This window comes from Cucurbita maxima, unplaced genomic scaffold, assembly GCF_002738345.1.
Source record: "Cucurbita maxima cultivar Rimu unplaced genomic scaffold, Cmax_1.0 Cma_Scf00004, whole genome shotgun sequence".
NCBI classification, from domain to species: Eukaryota; Viridiplantae; Streptophyta; class Magnoliopsida; order Cucurbitales; family Cucurbitaceae; genus Cucurbita; species Cucurbita maxima.
This window is the reverse complement of record NW_019272020.1, coordinates 29,918-49,142: the sequence shown is the minus strand read 5'-3', so window position 1 is coordinate 49,142 and position 19,225 is coordinate 29,918. Positions and strand designations below refer to the sequence as shown.

Genomic DNA, 19,225 nt, shown 5'->3' with positions numbered 1-19,225 from the left:
ATATATTAAATAGTATGCCATTTAATAAATGTTTATAAATTAAATTCATTTCTTCCTGCAAAAAAATATTAAATTCATTTAAATGCTAAAAGAAATTAAGATGTATAAAAATACATTTATAAAATTAAAATGGAATGAAAACACAAATTACAACCCAAAACAGTATTTTTTAACTTGTTTTTCCTTTATGAAAAGGAAGCCAATAGAAAAAAGGATTATCTATTATGAATAGGAAGCCACTTCAAAAAAAAAAAAAAAAAAATCACCCAAATTATGCATTATTCATCATGTTTCATACAAATCTACGATTATAAACCCTCTGCTTACTCCTAGCTTCTGGACTTCATAAACGCATTCAGTTTCGTGTTTTATTAATCTACCATTCACATCCTCGGCAACTGTATTTGTACAAGAAAGAAAGACACAATCTGAAGAAAAATTTTCCAACTGTAAATTAAGTGGACAAGCCAAGCTACCAGTACCATCATTATGATTAGAAAGAGCCGAATTCACAATCTAACTTTGTGTCGCTTATGCTTCATCCTGCCCTCCCTCTCTGCACTTGCTTTGTTCTTGTTGGATAGATTTACTCCACTACTTTTTCTCAGTTCTGAAACCACAGCCAGCCAACCAGCCCAACCAAATACTCATTTCGTTCCGGAAAAGTACAAATTTTCATTACTATTACTTTCTTACCTCGTTACACTGTGCCTTGTCTCAGCGGTTCAGATTCAACGTGGGCTTCAACCTTGTTCTGGCTGTCTAGCGGCATGTATTGCGACATGATAGACATGATCTCCGAATCCATGTAAGACTGTCAAAAGTAATGCATCGGATAAGGTTTAGCTATCTTAGGACACAATAAATTCCTTTAAATGGTAGGTAATAGGTAATAACCCAAGACAATGCACAATGTGGTCAGTGTTATACCCGCAGCCTATATTTGTAGAACATGTAACCGGCTAATCCCCCTCCAACGACAACTGCCAGAACCAGAAATACGAGGAGCAATCCAACTTTCGAACCACTTTTTTCTGAATAAGTAACAACAATGTGAAATGAATTGTCAACAACAGAGATCACGTTCAAGGGTCATTCATTCTTATATCTTGATTCCATCATTTTCAGTTAGGATGGATATATAAGACGGTAGGTGCATGCTTACCGATACAAATATCTTGGTCCTTCATGTATACTTGGTTACCGCTACACTTGCAGTCGTATCCACCCCAATTGTTCTTGCAGCTACAACCATCACACTGACAAGCAAGACGCTCCTTACATTCATCAACATCTGCTTTTTGCATTGCATGGTCCATAAAAAAAAAAAAATAAATANATAAATAAATTAATTAATTAATTAAAAATTAAAAAACAGAATTTAAATTTATAATAAATAAATAAACCGTGAGCGCAGGTCAAAGGGATCTGTCCACACGCGTATTTACCAATTTATTTCTAAATTTATATAGACAAAATAAATAAATAAATAAATATAATTAATTAATTAAAAATTAAAAAAAAGTAAAAAAAAAAAAAAAAAAAGCATTCTAAACGCTCACTCCAAACCACTCTCGAATTCATTAAGAAGCTTTGCAGTTAGTGGTTTTAGGACAAACCTTCGCAATTTTGGCCATCCCCTCTGAACCCAGATGGACACTTGCAACCGCTTATATCTGAATTCTACATTGCGTAAAAACACAAGAATGAAATTGTAAGGTTAAATAATGGTGGTAAGTACAAAACACACACTATTGCTTCTAGATCTGATAAATTATGATGGAAACAGCACTGAACTGAGCAAGCTGTGGCAGTTAACCCATTTTTAGTTTCTGACCAGCAACCACCATTGTTAATCGTGCACCTTGCAGGTCCATAGGCTGTTAAAATAAACAGCAAATGAAATAATTAAATCACTTGATTTAAAAAATAAATAAAAAAACTCGAAAGTTTGCCGTTTTATTAAAAATAAAGTAACAATTAATAAATGACATAAATAGAACATCAGTTACCTAATTACTCCCTCCAGTCACAAAATGTTATTGGTGTCAATGAATTGGGGAGAGAATTTTAGTTTGTGAACAACAAAATATAACAGGTTTAGTTTACCTTCACACGAAGTATAACCATCTCCTTTATACTGAACACCATTAACGACAGGGCACTCACAAACTCGTCCCCTAAATGTGTCCTGATCAAATCGATAACTAATGATTAATTTAAGATGCAACCGTACACCTTTGAACAGAACTTTAAACCATATATAAACGTTCTTTTGTGAAGCAAGCAAATGTGAAAACTGAGATATTCCTTGTCTTGGTTTTTTTTATAATCTTTATTTAGGTTTTAGGAAATTGGGGATTTTCATAGTCTTTCATACTCTTTTCAGTTCAAAAACGTGAGAAACTGTTAAAGGACATTCAAATTTGCAAAAATAGAAAGTAGAAAAAAGTTAGAAAGATAGCCTAAAATGTACAGACAGGTTCATTTTTAACCTTGCATGCAGTTATGTTCTGTTGTGTGAGCTGCCAACAGCCACCATTCCTTTCGAGGCATTCATCGGTTTGAATATCTGATTAGGAGTGACATCAGAAAAATTTGGAAGGGGAAAAAAAAAAATAATATCTCAAGCTGATGACCATCAAAATCTTGGACAATGAATAGAGCATAAATATTTAGATGCATCAACCTGAAGTCAAGCAAATAGGAGGCTCCTCGGTTTCCTTAAATCCTGAACAGATAGCCTTCAGCACAGCAGTTCTGTCCAGTTTCCCTTCAAGCCCAAATGGTTCAAAGAAAAAAAATTCAAAATCTTCATATAGATCACATATAAATTAAAACAACTGGCCAACCACTAGATAGCGAACCTCGATACTGAACCTCATTAATCACTAATGTGGGTAAGATTGTAACATCACCACGAGCCCCATTGCCAATCTGAAATCAGGTTTGTGAGTCTATTAGCAATTATTTATACTGAAGCAGTACAGAATATCAGTGTTCGAAACTCCGGGATTATTTGCTATTATAAAATACAAAGGCTGTTTAAAGACAAGTAAGGTAAAAAACATTATGGTTACCTGCATTTCTTGCTCAACCTTTAGCACTTTATTCTCCACATCAGCTTCAGGATCGCCCATGCATTCATTAATCTTGTCAACTGGAAGATCTGCATCAGTCAGCATACAGTTAATCAGGAGTTGCTTAGGTGTGTTTCTTCTTAATAATTTCATTGATAATCGTGACAAACTTGAGATCAGGATTCAAGTCAATTAAGATTTGAAAGTAGATTACGTACTGAGAGACTTCAAGACATCCTCAGCACATTGCTTGCTGTATCTCTTGTCCTTCATGGAGCATCTAACATGAAAATCTGTAACGAAATCCCACCAAACCCAGGAGCGATTGGTCTCATTGGAAACTCGATGCACACAAAGTTGTCTGAGATTTTCATAGACAACGTCTTTGCCTTCATACCCAACTCCAAAATCTTGCTCTGGGTCTGGCGCACAATACCTGCCACGGTTAATGCACTGGGACTTGCATTGGCTGCTAAATCTGAAGGCCTCAGGGCAATACCAAGTGATGTAGTGTGGTGTGAACTGGGTGTAACCTCCCTTCTCCAGAATCTGAGCGTGTCCCTTAAAACTTTTGACAAAATTCATTTGCTCATTACATCGACTGCCACATTCATCATTGCTGTTAGTCCAAAATTCATACTCCACTCGGTTATCGGGATGGGGAACCGACTCTCTCCAGTCTAATCTGATGATAACATCTTCGCCATTCCTCACTGCTTCTTTTAGGCTTGTGCCGAGGGATTTCTCTATGAAAGCAGACGGAATTTGGATTTTTTCAATATAACTATCTGCTTCGGTGCTGTCTTCAGGTGAATCCATCGTTATTAGAGACTCCTCAATACTATCCATTACTAAAACTACAGCTGCTCCAGCCTGTTGAGCATTCCATACTTTCAAGGCAAAGTAGCAATCTGAATTGAATGGTCAGAAAGAAACCAAGAAGTTGAAATCAGAACAAACCATTCCTTTGAGAACTCTCCAATCAAAAAATCAGACACAGAAAATTGAGAGTGGGATGCAGCATATTTGATGTGAGTTGTCATTGAGTTTGTGCTTGATTTTGATAATACAACTTAAATGTCCAAGAGGGAGAAGGGTTTTTTTTAATGAAAAAAAAAGTCAAACAAATGGAGCCATAAGCCTTGAGAAAAAAGAAAAAGAGAACAGAGTAATAACAATAATTTGAAGATTCAAAGTCAAAAGTTTCGAGGCCCTAGAAATGATCTATGGATCGTAAGTAAGAATCAGGAGGAAAGTAAAAGGTATCATACCCGGCATCTGGATAATAAAGTCAACAAGAGGCGTAAAACAAAATAGCCAGATTTCGTTGGAAACATCATTGCTAGGCAGATGCATTCGATTTAATCGAGAAAAAAGATTCTGGATCCCGTTTTGTTGATATTAGATTCTCGTCTATTTCAGTTTGTTTCTTAGTGGATGACACAAGTGTAAAGGAATTCAAAAATTAAGAATTCAAATTTAAACCCGGATTCCTATTAAGATTATAGTTGGGAAAAGAAAACGAATACAAAAGAGTTGAAATCGCGGTTTCGCTAAAAAAGGAAAAAGGCGATTCAACGGCATTAATAAGAGAAGGTGAGTAGATTTTGGTTTCCGAGTTTAGCATGATAAATGCATAGAATGAGAAAAGGAAGAAAAAAAAGAGATACCTCCACGATCGAGGAGAAGGATGATGGGGCGAGAGGTCTTGGATTTAAAAGGCTTATCGCCGTCGAAGGGAAGACAGCCGAAAGTGCCTTTCTGAGGATAGAAAACAGAGCCGACTATGAATCCGCCGTAATCGGGAATCCCAAAGTTGGCTATGGCAGCGTCATGCTTGGACTTGAGAGAGGTGGGAGAGAGAACGGAGACGCTGCTCTTCTCGACGACGAAACGGGCGTGGACATGGAGATGAAGATGAAGATGAAGTGGGATTAGGAGCGCAAGGAGAAAGGTGAGAAGAGGCATGGTGCAGAAGAAGCAAGGGGAATGGAATGGAGATCGGATTGGAAGAAGAAGAAAAAGAAGAAGAAGAAGAAGAAGAAGAAGAAGAAGAAGAAGAAGAAGAAGAAGAAGAAGACGAAAAAGAAGAAGACGAAGAACGGGACAAGGCAACCAACTGAATAGATAATAGAAGTGGAGAGAGAAGAGGGAGTTGGTTCAGAAGTGAGAGAGAATGGTGGGAAGGATCAACAATACAAGAGAAGAAGAAGGAAGACTTGGTTTGTTTGCTTCTATTTGGGGCAACTTCTTCCTCTAACTAAGTAGACTTCAAGGAAACGTTATGATTTCATCACTGCCAATATATATATATATATATATTAATTGTTATAAAATAGCAATGCCTATATCGTTTTTTGCAATTTAATATTAATTTCATCATATCAGGTTCATGTTAATATGCTACAATAAATACTCACTAATTTGTTAAAACAAAAATATTAAATTAAAATAAATATTTCAAAATTTTAAATTTTGAAATAAGTTTAGATCTAAAATATTGAAATCAAAATGGAATTTAAAACCAAATTAATTTTTTAAATATAAGAGTGACAAGTGGTGTTAGTATTAATTTATCCTATTTATTTATTTTAAATTTACTTCTTTAAATAAGTTAAATATGTGTATATGCATACCAATTTCCACTACATACCATAAATTTAATGGGTTAAATACAGCATAAAAGTTGGTGTATTTTTATAATAAATTTTGAGTTTGAATCTGAATTTCATACCCCGTTTAAAACTAAAATTATATTTTCATGTCGTTTTTTTGTATTAAAGATTAAAGTGTAATAGGTAGAGTTGTATTATTGCAACCCAAAGCTTGTTATATAGAATCAAAATGGATGGTTATATATAAATGAATATACTGAAAACAATATATTATTGTTGTTGTTATTATTATAACGATTTAATAGCAAATAGATTCAAACCTTTAAATTCTTGATGACCCCCACATACTGCAAAAAATCTATTTTAAAAATAATTTTATTTATTTTGACCCAGTAAACGGAAGACTATACTAATTTTAGTTTTTGTATTTTCAATTTCAACTTCAATGTTTAAAAATTTTCAATGAAGTGATGCTGAAAAGAAAAGTTGTTAAAGTTTATTAATAAAGAAATAATGTGAATTTTTAATCATATTTTAAGACATGTTAATTGAGAACATTTAAAATATTTACATTGTATGATGCAACGATTGCAGAGTCAAGTAAGCGAATAAATTGAATAAGAAAACACAATTAGGCATATGTAGTTTTTAAAAGTTGGTACATGGAATGCTTATGCTTTGGATACAAATTTTTATCTTCCGAAAAGAGAAAAAATAAATGAGTGGGTTACCAAAGAATAATACTTGCCAAGTAGGTATTTCTATGTTGACCACATTAAAACTTGAATACCATATATTTTTATTAAAAAAAGAGAGAGAAATTAGTCTCTCTCCTATTGCATTGCTTACTCTTGATTGCAGAAACATAATCGTCGTGTGTTTCAGAGGTGGGATTTGGGATTCAGGAAGACGAAAACGTAAAGGGAGGGAGAATTTGACCATCTATCTCGCTTCCACCCCAAAGTTGAGACTTTGGGTTGAAGAAAAAATAAAGATAAGGAGCTACTCATCCAAATCACCCTACTCTTTTGGATAATGCTTTTTTATCCTATCCTATTAAATCATAATAAAATAAATAAATTATCATCACAGTTCGTCTTCTTTCACAAAAACCCATCCTCCCAATTTCAACTACTTGCTATACTTATATTACTCTATCTATGCATTGGGTCAAATACGATATATCTTCAAGACAGCCTATTCCAAAAATTATAGCGTGACAAATGAACTGAAATAACATAATATAGTACTATTCCAATAGAATATCTATCTATACTGGCCACTGGGGAAAAATGTACCCGATTCATCTCTCAGGGTTTAAATGTGGCGGTTCCTCTTGATCTTGCACTTACCCCGGCGCTTGGCCTTGCCAACCTTGAATTTTCTTTTCGATTTCTTCCCAATTCCACCTACAGCCTTCAGTGTCGTGCTTTCACCATATTCATTCATCTCCACATCTGCAACACAAACAAAGAAATTAACACCTTCCACACATCTATTCTCAAATAATTCAAACCATACATAGAAAGGCCCAATGCTAATAAATACATCTGCACCACCACAAATGAGAACAGAACTTGTACGTGATGTAATGAAGCTGGGTTGTATTACAATTCCACTGTTAAGTGAGCACTGCTCAACTGCCATAAATTGTGTACCTTCAACAAAAGGTTCAAATTCCCCACCCCATGATGAACTCCAAGAAAAAGGAAACTTCCTTATATTCCTTAAAAATGCCCAACTAAAAGTTCAGACGATAGTTTCAACAACTGTTAAAGGTTTACCATTTTTTGAAGGAGCCATCGTTGGAGTAAAGAAGACCTTGTGCAAATCACACTAAAGACTCAATGAAGAGCTCCGCATTAGGACTGACAGCAACATACCTCTTCTAAAATTTTAAAATCATAAGCTAATCTCTCAGATACAAGCACGTAGGAAAGCACAATAGAACACCAGGAATAACGCTTAGAATGGCACATGACATTTTCATTTAAAAAAAAAAAAAAAAAAAAAACAGTAGGATCACAATCAGAAAGAGAGAAGGCTAAAAAACAGACATAGCCCCTTAGCAGGAAATACTTTTTTTGTTCATTCGGGATGTCTTGTGACGCTGGATATGGGATAGGAACAACATATGGTAACTTTCCCTCAGAAGTTGTTTGACGAACAAACTTGGATATTTCTGATCGGGAAAGCTTTAAAACCATTTTAATTCAACTGTCACATAAATTAACGTCGCAGACAAAACATAGATGGTGAAATAATAATTACGGGAAATAAGTAACTCGACACTTGAAAGAATTGAACAGCTATATGGCTAAAACATCATTAAAAAGAAGTTGTATTCATCAACACCTATAGCATAAAATATGAGTTGAAAACAGAGAAAACCAAGTCTAGACTGTCACAAACGAACTTTCACAAAAACATTTTGACCTCCATAAGAAAGGAAACATAACAATTGTATATTGAAGTTGGCCAACTATCCTTCCATATTACCCCTCTATTTTCTCTATCCGAGCTAATTGTGGAAAATACGACTGTGACATCCTGACTCCTGTTAACTATATGTATATTTAATCTGTTATTTCAGTTGCTAGCTTTCTGTTTAGTTCAGTGACTCTGTTAACCTCGTGATTTTAAGATTAGTTGTAATCTTCTTAGAGGCCGCCTGTGTGTAAATACTCTTATTCATTCATAATTAAAACTACGATGAATTGTTCTTTTTTTCAAAATCAAGTTTTAGAGCTAAAAATGTAGACTAGCCCACGAAGTGGATGGAAGCAAAGCCTCAACATATCAGGCCACAAAAGTGGGGGCTGTGAATTGCTTGGAATTTATTCGAGGGTTGTCTCTCTATGTCTCCCTCCCTCTTACCCCTCTTTTAACCGTACAAAGATTGTGCATTTGGATGATAGAATGACTTCGGTTACGATATTCATCATGGGTTGAGTGAACAAAGCAAAAGAGGGCAAGGATGAAAGAATTTTCATATAATGAGATGAAAAACCACAACAATGAAATCCAAAAACCTAAAGAATGAACATAGAGGAGCAAAAAGAAAGGTGTGCAAGTAATAGAAGGAACAAAGGGGATACCCATGGCAGAGTCGGCGTTAGTAGAAGCAGAGGCTGATGCGACGTCCATAGTAGAAATATTGGAAGTGAAAGGAGATGGACGCACGGGAAGCTTAGGGGCAGCAAGGGCAGCCTCTTGAGCAGCAAGCTTCGCTGCGTCTTTCTTGTCGTAAAAAGGGTCAACCATGTCTCTCCGGATGGCCCGCAGTCTCTTCTCTCTCTTCGATCTCATGGATTTCGCCATCTTTCTTCTCCCCGACGAGTTTCTTCGCTCTGAGTCTGAGGTTGCTTCGATCGCGTGGCCGACCAAGTTTAGGGGTTTGGGCGAATGTAGGGTTATAAGGACCTCCTCTCTCTTAATGTTTGTTTCAAGTATTAAAAATCGGATTTTATAATTATTTCATAGAATAAAAAGGAAAGTAGTATTTGTTTTAATAAAATAAATATGAGTATTTGAATTTTGGAGTAAAAATAGTAATGTAAATAGTTAAGTGTGTTTTTGCAAATAAAAAATTGTATTAATGCTTAAAAAAATTATGAATGTAGATAATGATTTCAATATCCACTATACCAATGAATTAGTAGTATAGGTTTTTATTTTGTTACGACAGGAATAGGAGGTGGTAGAATGAGATGCCATATTCTTCTTCCCCCAATCATTTTCTTTCTCCCTTCTCCCTTCTCCCTTCTCCTTAGATGTTGCTACCCTGTCTCTCTCACCATAGGTGAGAAAACACAGTCCCACCAACCCATTCGCGATCGACTATCGTGTCCTTTTGCTTCCATCCTTTGCCTACTCAAATCTTGTTATATGTTCTTTTTTCATTATCTTTCCTCATTTCTTCACTGCCGGTGGTGGAGGAATTATCAAGTTGAGAGAATGATGGAAATGGAAGGAGGAAATAGGATCTAGAAGGGGCCTGGTTCAATCTAGAAGGAGAAAAAGGAGGGGGAAAGAGTGGGCAAGAAATGTGATCTCAATTTTGCCAACTCAGAGTCCAATGGTAAATAAATATAATCAATAAGTAATGACCATGTATGTCGCATTTGAAACTTCATCAACCAAAAAACAGTGGCAACCAAACAACCCTTGGAATTAATTAACAAGTGTATAGTTGACAACAGGCCGAGAAAAGGCACCAAACCAAGTATGAGGAGTTTGTAATTGTAATTCTAAGTAAATAAAAAATGTAATAAAAATTCGAAGATGCGAAAGGAACCAGGATGGACGATGATGTCATGCCTTCCCAATGAACTCCACATCAAATAAGAGGACTGAGTTGGGAGGAATGATACAAGACCCTGCATACGCAATCAAACCAAAACACCACTTTCAACTACAAACTCCTTTCCCTATTCTCAACTACAGCATTAAGATTATTAACTATGATTATCCAATTAATTAAAAGTAATTGATTCATAACCCCCTTTACCAGTACACGAAAACAACCAGAAATTTCATCCTACCTCCTCTGCATCCAGCACCTCTCGCGCCATACCCAAGTTGTGGAGGAAGCTTTAGAACCCGCTTCCCTCCTTCACAAATCCCACGAACCAATAAGTGTCAACGAAATTGATGTTTTAATTAACACCATTCCAGTTCCATAGGCTTAACAAAATTTCCAGTTTATGTGGAAAACGTACCCGGAAGCATTGCTGGAACTCCATCGCCCCCAAGAATACCTTCATCCCAACCTTTTATAACCTGCACATTTTTACTTTACTTCTCTCAATTAATTAATATCCACTCTCTCCTTCCCATGTTTCTTAAAATATATATAAATACATATATACCTCACCAACCCCAACTCGAAAGGTTAACGGCTTCCCCCGATTGTAGCTGCTATCAAACACCTTTCCGCTCTCTAGTTTTCCAACATAATGTGCCTACCAATCACCAATTTCTCACTTCACACGGGTATACAATACCACAATACAACAATACAACATCAATTCTATATGAGCCCACTCTTCACATTATTTCAGATTTATCAAGTATAATTTCAAATCATTGAATCTATGGTAGAGAACAAAGGGGTACGAGTGATTGAAGGCATACCTTGATTAGCTGTCCTTTCTCAGCCTCAGGGCCTGTCCCGACAACTTTATCGCAAAATGCAAGGCCCGACGGAGCTGTTGTGAATTCACATGGTGTGGCTTCAGCAGTTGCAGGCAATGGTTGTAGGAGAAAGCTGGCAAGGCCGAGTAGGAATCCACAACCAATTGCTCCTCTTCTGCCGAATGAAGCTGGGCTCTCCTTCATTTCCAGTTCTTGAAGAGAAGAAGAGATTTTTGGGGTACGGGTGTAGGTAAATTTGGAGACTTGTTTCGTCGTTAGACATTTATCAGGTGAAATGTTGTTGGAGCTGAGCGTTCTGGGAGTGGCAGCCCTAAATGAAATTGTCAGCGAGCTCATATCCAACAAACACTGCTCTCTAGTTTCAGAAGAAGATAGATCAAAACAGGATTAGCCTCCACCTGCGCACCGCTCATTGCCTTGTTGCGCGACGATGGATAGAAGGTAATCGTATTCAGTGTGGGAAGCATGACATTGGGCAACGCACCATCAAGCGGGCCTGTTTTGTTGCGGCCAACCTTGGGCCACTTTGAGTCCACTTCTAAGAATTTGTGGTGGTTTTCGTTCATTTATGCTCGGCCCAACTACAACCTGTAGTTCTCGGTGCGTAGCTAGAGTTTATGGATTTTCTAATGTATCTACGGCTATTTACATCTAACCGGAATTATCATCAGCTGGGCAACTCCGGTTTTAGTTACTCACGGATCGACATATAGATGGAAAAGGGTAGTTCGTGCCTGCAAGTAAAGCTAAACGAAGCAGGCCTAATTATGAATTAATGAAATTATAGGGAGTTCTCCCACGACCAATGAGATTCTTTTGGTCTCTTCCTGGAAGTAGTTTTCTAATTAGTTTAGCCTTTCTTGTTGTTGTTGGAAGAAGTTTGTTGTGGTTGGAAGAAGTTGGAAGAAGGAATAGTGAAAGAGAGATGAAAAGATAGAATCTATGAAAACTACTGTGCTTTATTATTGTCTAACTTGATGTTTATAGGGTTATACAATTCCAGTATTTATAGGACCAGAAATAAATCATGAAAATTTAGATAAATTCAAATTTACTAACAATCTCCTAAAATAGTGATAGTTTGAATATTTGAGTCATATCTTAATTAGTTTAAATCTATCTCAACAGTTGTTCTTCTTTTTCAGCTCATTTCCGTTTTCCCTGTGAGCTGCCCAAAGCTATTATTTACTTCCAACAAATTGGAGCATGGCAAACAAGTTAATTAAACCTGACAGCTCGAGATCTCAAGGGACATCAAATTTCTATCATTTGGCCAAATTTACCAATGACATAAATACAAACAAAACAAGCCAAGGTTTGCTATGGTAGAGAAAATAATCGATCAAACAGAACAGACATGTAGGGAGGCGAAGCTCTGGTTCCACCAAGAACCTTTGGCAAACTCACATTAGCATGTCAATCTCGAATGGGCAAGAGAGCAGCAGATCAAGCCATGACCAGAAAGGTAAGCGCTCCCGCTTAGCAATAACCATCAGTCAGCAATCATCCCCCAATATTGTACTAATTGAGGTCCGCGCCCAAGATAAGATCACGCTCTTTTGTCCATGTAAAATTGGCAAGAGCTGGCATTTGAGAAGCTATGCACCATTGCAGACTACAGATTTATTTCCTCTACAGTTGCTCCTCAGGAAAATTTGCAAGGAAGCAGATTACAAAACACCAGTGAGAGTAATTGTAAAGTTGACCATATCAATTACTATTCTAATTCGAAAAGGAGTGATGCAATTATAGGCAGCTACAATCCACTTCTGATAAGGCTATACGCCCTAACCTTCCGCACATTTTGGTTCAGTAAATTCCTTATCTTTTCTGCATCATCCCACTTTTCCTCTAGAACATACAAATCAGATATAAGAGAGTAAACTCCACCATGATTCTCGGGTTCTGACTTGTCCAGTATCTGCTCAATAACTCTCTCAGCCATGTCAAAGCTTTTATGTTGCTTACAGGCCGACAAAAGAGAGCTCCACACAATGATATTAGGTTCGAGTCTCATATTATTAATAACCCCATAAGCTTCCTCCAACAACCCCGACCTACCCAGCAGATCAACCATGCAACCATAATGTTGAATCCTTGTTTCTAAGCCATATTCTTCAATCATGTTGAAGTATTTGCGGCCTTCTTGAACAAATCCGGCATGAACACAAGCACTTAAAATCCCAGTGAAAGTCAATTCATTCGGTTCCACACATTCATTCCTCATCATCTCAAATAAATCCAACGCCTCCTTGCAGTAGCCATGCTTTGCCAATCCACATATCAGAGCAGTCCAGGTCCTGACGTTCTTTTCAGACATCAAATGAAATACCTGGCAAGCGTACTTAAAAAATCCACACTTGGCGTACATATCAACCAAAACTGTACCAAGTTCCAGGTTTAGTTCCCACCTATTCTTGACCACAAAACCATGAACTGATTTGCCAGCTAACAATCCTAAAGAGCCCATATAAGCACACCCTTTTAAGATTGAACCTACCGCCATCTGGTCAGGAGTTATTCCAATAACTATCATATCTTGGAAAAGAAGCAAACCACCCCTGTAATTGCGGTTGTTAACGTATGCAGCAATCGTGGCGGACCAAGATGCCAAGTCTCTTGATGGCATCAGATCAAATAGCTGGCGAGCTCTGTCTACATCCCCTGTCTTGGAATACCCGAAAATCATAGTGTTCCAGGTAACAGTGTTTTTGTGGGGCATTTCATCGAACAACAAACAAGCAAGTTCAAAGGAGTTCAGGACGTACGCATAGAGTAGGGATGTAGCGACAAAGACATGGGTAGTGAAACCAAGTTTAGTAATATGGGCATGAAGATGGTGAAGAATGGAGAGGTTATTGGAACGAGCGCAGGCTTTGAGCACAAACAGAATTGAGAAGCTGTCGTGAGGAACGGATTGGCGGTGCATCTGGGAGTAGATAGCAAGAGCTTTATTAAGGGAGGGAGCATTTCGGATGCGTAAAGCCCAAGAGTTGAAGCCTTTGGCGGACAAAGCAAATTGACGGCGAGCAGGATTGAGCAAGTGAGAGGAGCGACTTAAGAGCATAACTTGCGTCGTCTCGGCCTCGTCCGTTGACCATATGGGGAATTGCAAATATCTGCTCTGCTATATATATATATATATATATATATAATTTTAAAAATATAAACATGAACAGGAAAAAATTCAGGAGAACTTGAACCCTAAACATGAAAGGAAAACTTTAAATTTACTTTTCCATGTATGTTTTGATTTATTATTATAAACATCATATAAGAAATACAAGTTCATTCATCTATTAATTTAACTACAAAAGCTTTTAAATAAACTTCAAAATTTAACTCTGGAGTTTTATTTATTTATTTGTTTTTTTTCTTGTTGATAATTTGACCGTTGAGGAAGGTTTAACCGTTTTTGTTGGAGATAAAATTTATTTATTTATTTTTGAATCAAGTAGAAAAGATTTTGGCATATCAAATCTTGCATTACTTTTCCTAATACGAAAAAACAATCCATTCCATTATAAATTATGATTCGTATTTCTAAAATTGATCCGATATTTTGCAGGCACGCCCAGCGATAGTCGGGATCGGAACATCTAATTCTCTGCACTTCTGAACATCCGCTTCGAAAGTCCATCGCTTCAATACTCTTCCACTGCAACTCATACTTCGCCACGCTGCTTCCACCACCACTTTCTCAATAGTCATGCCACCAGGTTCCACTTTTGCTTTCAGCTCTCATTCTATTTCCTTCCTTTCAATCTCTCATCAATGTCAAATTTTGCTTTCTATACTTCCGTGCAGAGCTCCCTGGTTATTACTATGATGTCCAGAAGAACAGGTATTTCCCTCTCAAAGGCCCAATTCCTGGTTCTTCTCGCACTTCCTCCTCCTCTTCTTCAGCCCCTCATCACAAACGAGCTTCTAAGCCCACCCCGGTGTGTATTACTCTATCTCTGGATACTACCAATTTCACCTTTTCTGTTTAGGATTTATGCTTTTCAATGCGTATTCTGCTTCCCACAAAATTTCCGTGCTTAGTTGTTTTATTAAACACGGTATCTGACTTCTCTATCACTCTAGGCCCTGAATTTTGAGGTTGCTTAGTAGTCGTGGATGTTCTCTCGAGGATTAGGGCTGGACTAGGGTTCGTAGTGCTGACTTAAATCTGGGTCGAGTCAGTTTCCTCTTGGAGCGCTTTTAGAAAGAAAAAAAAGAAAAAACTGTTCAAGCTTTTGGGGGCAGACCTGGGCTTTAAAATAATATTTTCAAAAGCTCATTATTTGGCACTTATTTTTATTTATTTATTTATTTTGTATTTTCTTCTTATCAATGAAGTTCCATGTTTCCACAAACCATTCTCCATTTTTTCCTCTCTCCTTTTGGCCATTTCTTTCTCTCATCTTCTCAAACAAAACTAATGAACAACAACCTTCAAATCTTGACGTATGAGGGCAAGGTAATAATTGGGGACGACTAAAGCCGTTTTTTCTCAGTGTGAGACCTTTTTGGGAAGGTTTAGATTGGTGTTCCCTTTCAAACTGAAACATGGAGGAGTTGGAAGCTTCTTTCTCTTCTGAAAGAGAGGTGGTCTTTGGTTTTGAGAGAGAAAAAAATACCTGGTCCAAATGGTTTTACGGGCTTTCTTCTAGGATAATTGGGGTGGTATTGAGGAGGACCTTTGGAATGTCTGTAAGGAGTTTTGTGAGACATTTATAACAAAATAATTTTAGAAGAGAGGGATCCTGGATGCTTCTTTGAGGGAATCCTTTGTTTGTATCATTCCCAAAAAGGAGAGAAGGTATAGACTAACCACAAAAGAAATACAGCCTAAAAGCGAAGAAAAAATAAATAAATAAATAAATAAATAAACAACAAGAAGGAGAGAGGGAGAAAAGTGAAGGAGTTCAGACCCATTGACATGGTAACGTGTTCATACAAAATAATTGGTGAGGTTTATGCAAATAGTAGATTATGAAGGTTTTCCTTGGTGCAATTTTTTTATTCTTCAGTGGCCTTTATTGGTAGGAAAATTATGGATCCAATTGATCTAGTTCTTATCACTAATGTGGCTATTGAGGAGCAAAGGAAGGGTTTGCCTTCAAAATCTATTTTGAAAAGGCTTATGGATTTAGATTGGGACATCCTTGATAAGGTGCTCTGGAAGAAGGTTTTTAGTTTTAAGGGGAGATTTTTGATTTAGAATTGCATCAAGATTATGAACTTTTTCATTCGTATCAGTGGTAGATCAAGAGGTAGCGTTTTGGCTTTTAGATAAGAGACCCCCTTTCTCCCTTTCTCTTCTGGTTGGTTGTGGATATTCTTAGCATAAAAATTTTGAGGCAGATAGATAAGGGCGTGATCGAGGGTTTTCGGATAGGTAAGGATAGCTTATCTTGAATATATTAACTTAACTAACTATTTCTTTCTTATGCCTGTGCTTTGTGTATCCCTTTTCCTACACCAGCTGCCTCTGTGTTTTCCTCTCTTTATCTTGTTAAAGTTCCGACCAAGGTTAAGGTGTTTGTTTGACCTGTTTTACATAGGAGAGTGAATTAAAAAAAAGATTCTGAAACTTCTTTTTGGGAAGACACTTGATAGAGTGACATACATCTTTGTAGGTTTCTTTGTCTTCATCATCTGTTCTCTAAGAAGTTCATTTATGTGGCTTCCAATATTTTAAAAATTGTTCAAGGCGGCCTTGAGGTGTCTCAACGCTTACGCCTGTGCTTATGCCTGTGCTTATGCCTTGGAATTTTGATTTAATAATGTGAACCAACTCCCTTAACTCACAAAAAAAAAAAAAAAAAAGTATTCTTGTTTCCAATATTTTATTCTAACTACTTTTTGTTAATTTTCCATATTTTTTTTAAAATGTTTTTTCTTACAATTTTACCTATTTAAAATGAGGCTTACGCCTTATACTGGCTTGAGGCTTATGCCTTGCCTCTAGATGAGAAAAAGTCTCAAGTCTGCCTTAAGCGTTTTAAACATTAGTAACTTCCATTATTCCTTTTTCAGGTAGTTTTTCATCATTTTCTCTTGGCTTCTGTCACCCTGTGTTTGATAGGTAATCAAAAAATGTGTTTGATTGCCTTTCTTTGCTGGGTCGCTCCTAGGGAAAAAGATCTTCAAATCTTGGCCCTTGACCTTCTGAGATTTTCTTGTAGCTCTTGATTAATAATTTTGAGCAATCTTCCCTTCTAGCTGCTCTTGTTGTGGAACATTAAATTTTCAAAGAAGGTTAATTTTTTTGGTTGCAGGACTTGCTTGGGAGGGTAAATAGTCTAGTTTTTTTGTGTGTTGAAGGACCTAAATCATATCTATCTCTTAACATTTGTTTGTTCTATATGGGATAGTCTCTCTCTCTATATCTAGATGTTTGATATTGCATAGCTAGGATCGTCGACTCCTGCTCTATGGTGGAGAAGGTTCTTTTTCCTTCGTTGTTTCGTGATAAGGTCCAGATTCTGTGGTAGGTTGGCTTCTTTGCGCTCCGCTTGGGTCATTTGGCTTGAAGGGAGTAACAGAACTTTTAGGGATTTGAAGAGATTTTAGAGGAGGCTTGGTCATTTGCTAGGTTTAACACTTGTATGTGGGCGTTGGTTTTCAAGAACCTTTATCATTACACGTTAGGTCTTATTTTTGTTGATTGAAGTCCCCTTTTGTAAAATTAGTTGGGTGGGTCCTTTAGTTTGATTTTTTTTTTTTTTTTTTGGGTGTGTGTGTGCCAGTTGGCCTTTTATTTTGTATTCTTTCTTTTCTTTTCAATTAAAGCTTGGTTTTTCAAATATAATTTGCTGGAAGTTTTTTTAACTTTGGGTTCAAAAAATAATTTTTGAAATTATCTTTTTATGTAAGAAGATAAAACTACAGCATTTAAAAAAAATGTTAATAATAAAAGAAGCCATATAAAAGTCTATTAAATGTTTTAAAGTTGAAATACACTACAAAAATAATTAATATTATTAACTATTTTTTTAATTGAAAGCAACTTCACAAATTTAAAAGTGAATAATTAAAATTCCTCTTGTTTTTAAGAATGAATAAATTAAATTTAAAATATGTAATTACAAACTAAATTTAAAATTGTTAAAATATTTATTGGATAGTAAAAGTAGAATAACATATTGAAGTGAAGGCAAAACAGGTTATTAAAACTTTCTTCTCCTCGGTCACTTTTTGATATGTTATAGATTATATAAAGTTTAGATGGATTGCAATTACTATGCTATTGTTTTCACTTCCTTAGGTTGTATACTTCGAGGACTATTGCATTTTTCTTAGTTGGTAAGCTAATGTTTCATGATAGTCCTCGGTTCTGTCATGTGATAGTTTTGGCCTCACTTTAGAAATTATTTTATCATAATTAGGTACTTGATATCAATACATTAAAAAACAACTTTTCACCTACAGATAGTCGATTCATGTTCGAAGGCAGATTTAAGAGCCGTGAAGCTGATTCAAGCCAGGGAGTTGTATGGTGATGTTATTGCTTCCAGTAAAGGAAAGTGGAACTTCAAGGAAAAATTCCAAAATTTACTGGCATCCAAACCTGTGGTATGTTCCTTATCAACGATCGTCCTAAACTTGAGAGCACTTGTTCCAATTTCACTTAAATGGAATGTCGAATTAGGCCTTAATATATTAGTTGAATTATTTTATTGATGTTCGTGGTGGAAACCACATAAGAAAGAAGGGTAATCTAAGCGTTATGAGGAAGCTCTTAGCTTTGGACATCATTTTCCTTCTACTTTTGATGAACTGATAGGTTTGGGCTATGGTAAATAACTAAATCAGTGTAAGATAGTGATTGTTTTGTTTCCATTAAAGACCCTTCAGAAGATGTAAAACTCCATTTGGTTTTATTCTTTAAATATCTTCTAAGCAATCATCATGTCGTTTTTCATTGTTTTGCCAAACCAATGATATCCTTCAGGAATTTTTAATGTATATTCTACATAGCAGAATATTTTTCTGTTTCTTTATTATAATAAGTTGAACAAGATATTCTATGCAGGTTTGGAAGTACCGAGGAACTGATAGAATGGGGGATAGTGCTTTGCAAGAAATACCTATTAATGTGCACACCCTGGAGGGTCAAATGGAATCTACTGTTCTATTGACGGGCAATATAAGTGGCTCCTTGAGGTATTTATGGAGTTTCTCTACTGTGTGAATGCATTTGTGCTTAGACAATGCAAGAGAGTTTAATCTTTAAATCCAGTTTTTTATTAAATGGTAATCAATTCAGATTAGTTTTGTTTGTGTATGTCCGGACCATTTGGTTAGCTTTGAGTAAAGTTATGTGTAAAACAGTGCAAGGCATTTTTTGTTGGGTTGGGTTGGGTTTTTTTTTTTTTTTTTTTT

The 19,225-nt window shown here is 36.3% G+C and overlaps 5 protein-coding genes across 6 annotated transcripts in view; 1 reads left to right on the top strand and 4 right to left on the bottom strand.

Annotated features, from left to right (window-relative positions):
- Nucleotides 1-246: 246 nt before the first annotated feature.
- LOC111478753 (vacuolar-sorting receptor 6-like) lies at nt 247-5,382 on the bottom strand. The gene is made up of 13 exons (XM_023123186.1): nt 4,751-5,382; nt 3,299-3,991; nt 3,081-3,169; nt 2,868-2,937; nt 2,690-2,773; nt 2,496-2,572; nt 2,110-2,191; nt 1,798-1,880; nt 1,620-1,683; nt 1,166-1,294; nt 931-1,034; nt 697-814; nt 247-610 (listed from the first exon to the last, which is right to left on the bottom strand). Exons 1-12 carry the CDS (start codon nt 5,046-5,048, stop codon nt 701-703), a joined length of 1,887 nt encoding a protein of 628 aa, XP_022978954.1. The 5' UTR covers nt 5,049-5,382; the 3' UTR covers nt 247-610; nt 697-700.
- A 1,316-nt stretch (nt 5,383-6,698) lies between these two features.
- LOC111478758 lies at nt 6,699-9,145 on the bottom strand. Its single transcript, XM_023123199.1, has 2 exons — nt 8,794-9,145; nt 6,699-7,152 (listed from the first exon to the last, which is right to left on the bottom strand). Exons 1-2 carry the CDS (start codon nt 9,014-9,016, stop codon nt 7,013-7,015), a joined length of 363 nt encoding a protein of 120 aa, XP_022978967.1. The 5' UTR covers nt 9,017-9,145; the 3' UTR covers nt 6,699-7,012.
- Nucleotides 9,146-9,907: 762 nt separating this feature from the next.
- Nucleotides 9,908-11,304, bottom strand: LOC111478756 (peptidyl-prolyl cis-trans isomerase FKBP13, chloroplastic). 2 transcript variants are annotated; one of them, XM_023123195.1, is made up of 5 exons: nt 10,832-11,304; nt 10,567-10,659; nt 10,417-10,477; nt 10,206-10,308; nt 9,908-10,074 (listed from the first exon to the last, which is right to left on the bottom strand). In XM_023123195.1, exons 1-5 carry the CDS (start codon nt 11,186-11,188, stop codon nt 10,035-10,037), a joined length of 654 nt encoding a protein of 217 aa, XP_022978963.1. In that variant the 5' UTR covers nt 11,189-11,304; the 3' UTR covers nt 9,908-10,034. The 2 variants fall into 2 exon arrangements, with proteins under 2 accessions (XP_022978963.1, XP_022978964.1); XM_023123196.1 differs by having other exon boundaries at nt 10,240-10,308; nt 10,832-11,301.
- A 755-nt stretch (nt 11,305-12,059) lies between these two features.
- LOC111478755 (pentatricopeptide repeat-containing protein At5g66520-like) lies at nt 12,060-13,945 on the bottom strand. Its single transcript, XM_023123194.1, has one exon. The coding sequence runs from the start codon at nt 13,917-13,919 to the stop codon at nt 12,609-12,611; it is 1,311 nt and encodes a 436-aa protein (XP_022978962.1). The 5' UTR covers nt 13,920-13,945; the 3' UTR covers nt 12,060-12,608.
- Nucleotides 13,946-14,265: 320 nt separating this feature from the next.
- LOC111478534 overlaps nt 14,266-19,225 on the top strand; it is a 12,287-nt gene continuing 7,327 nt past the window's right edge. Inside the window, exons 1-4 of the mRNA XM_023122829.1 lie at nt 14,266-14,571; nt 14,660-14,793; nt 18,272-18,415; nt 18,876-19,006. Coding sequence (XP_022978597.1) covers nt 14,562-14,571; nt 14,660-14,793; nt 18,272-18,415; nt 18,876-19,006 — 419 coding nt within the window. The 5' untranslated portion in view covers nt 14,266-14,561. The remainder of the gene's footprint in view (nt 14,572-14,659; nt 14,794-18,271; nt 18,416-18,875; nt 19,007-19,225) is intronic.

Bases quoted from the DNA above. Each gene is read 5' to 3' on its own strand.
- LOC111478756 (XM_023123195.1), bottom strand. From the start codon at position 11,188: ATGAGCTCGCTGACAATTTCATTTAGGGCTGCCACTCCCAGAACGCTC. The intron at 10,660-10,831 runs GTATGCCTTCAA...GGTGATTGGTAG, and splicing joins AGAAAGGACAGCTAATCAAG to GCACATTATGTTGGAAAACT. The intron at 10,075-10,205 runs GTAAAGGGGGTT...TTGCGTATGCAG, and splicing joins CTGGTTGTTTTCGTGTACTG to GGTCTTGTATCATTCCTCCC.
- LOC111478755 (XM_023123194.1), bottom strand. From the start codon at position 13,919: ATGCTCTTAAGTCGCTCCTCTCACTTGCTCAATCCTGCTCGCCGTCAA.
- LOC111478753 (XM_023123186.1), bottom strand. From the start codon at position 5,048: ATGCCTCTTCTCACCTTTCTCCTTGCGCTCCTAATCCCACTTCATCTT. The intron at 2,192-2,495 runs GTTAAAAATGAA...CGATTTGATCAG, and splicing joins AGAACATAACTGCATGCAAG to GACACATTTAGGGGACGAGT. The intron at 815-930 runs GTATAACACTGA...TACTTTTGACAG, and splicing joins TCTACAAATATAGGCTGCGG to TCTTACATGGATTCGGAGAT.
- LOC111478758 (XM_023123199.1), bottom strand. From the start codon at position 9,016: ATGGCGAAATCCATGAGATCGAAGAGAGAGAAGAGACTGCGGGCCATC. The intron at 7,153-8,793 runs GTATCCCCTTTG...TTTGTGTTGCAG, and splicing joins TAACGCCGACTCTGCCATGG to ATGTGGAGATGAATGAATAT.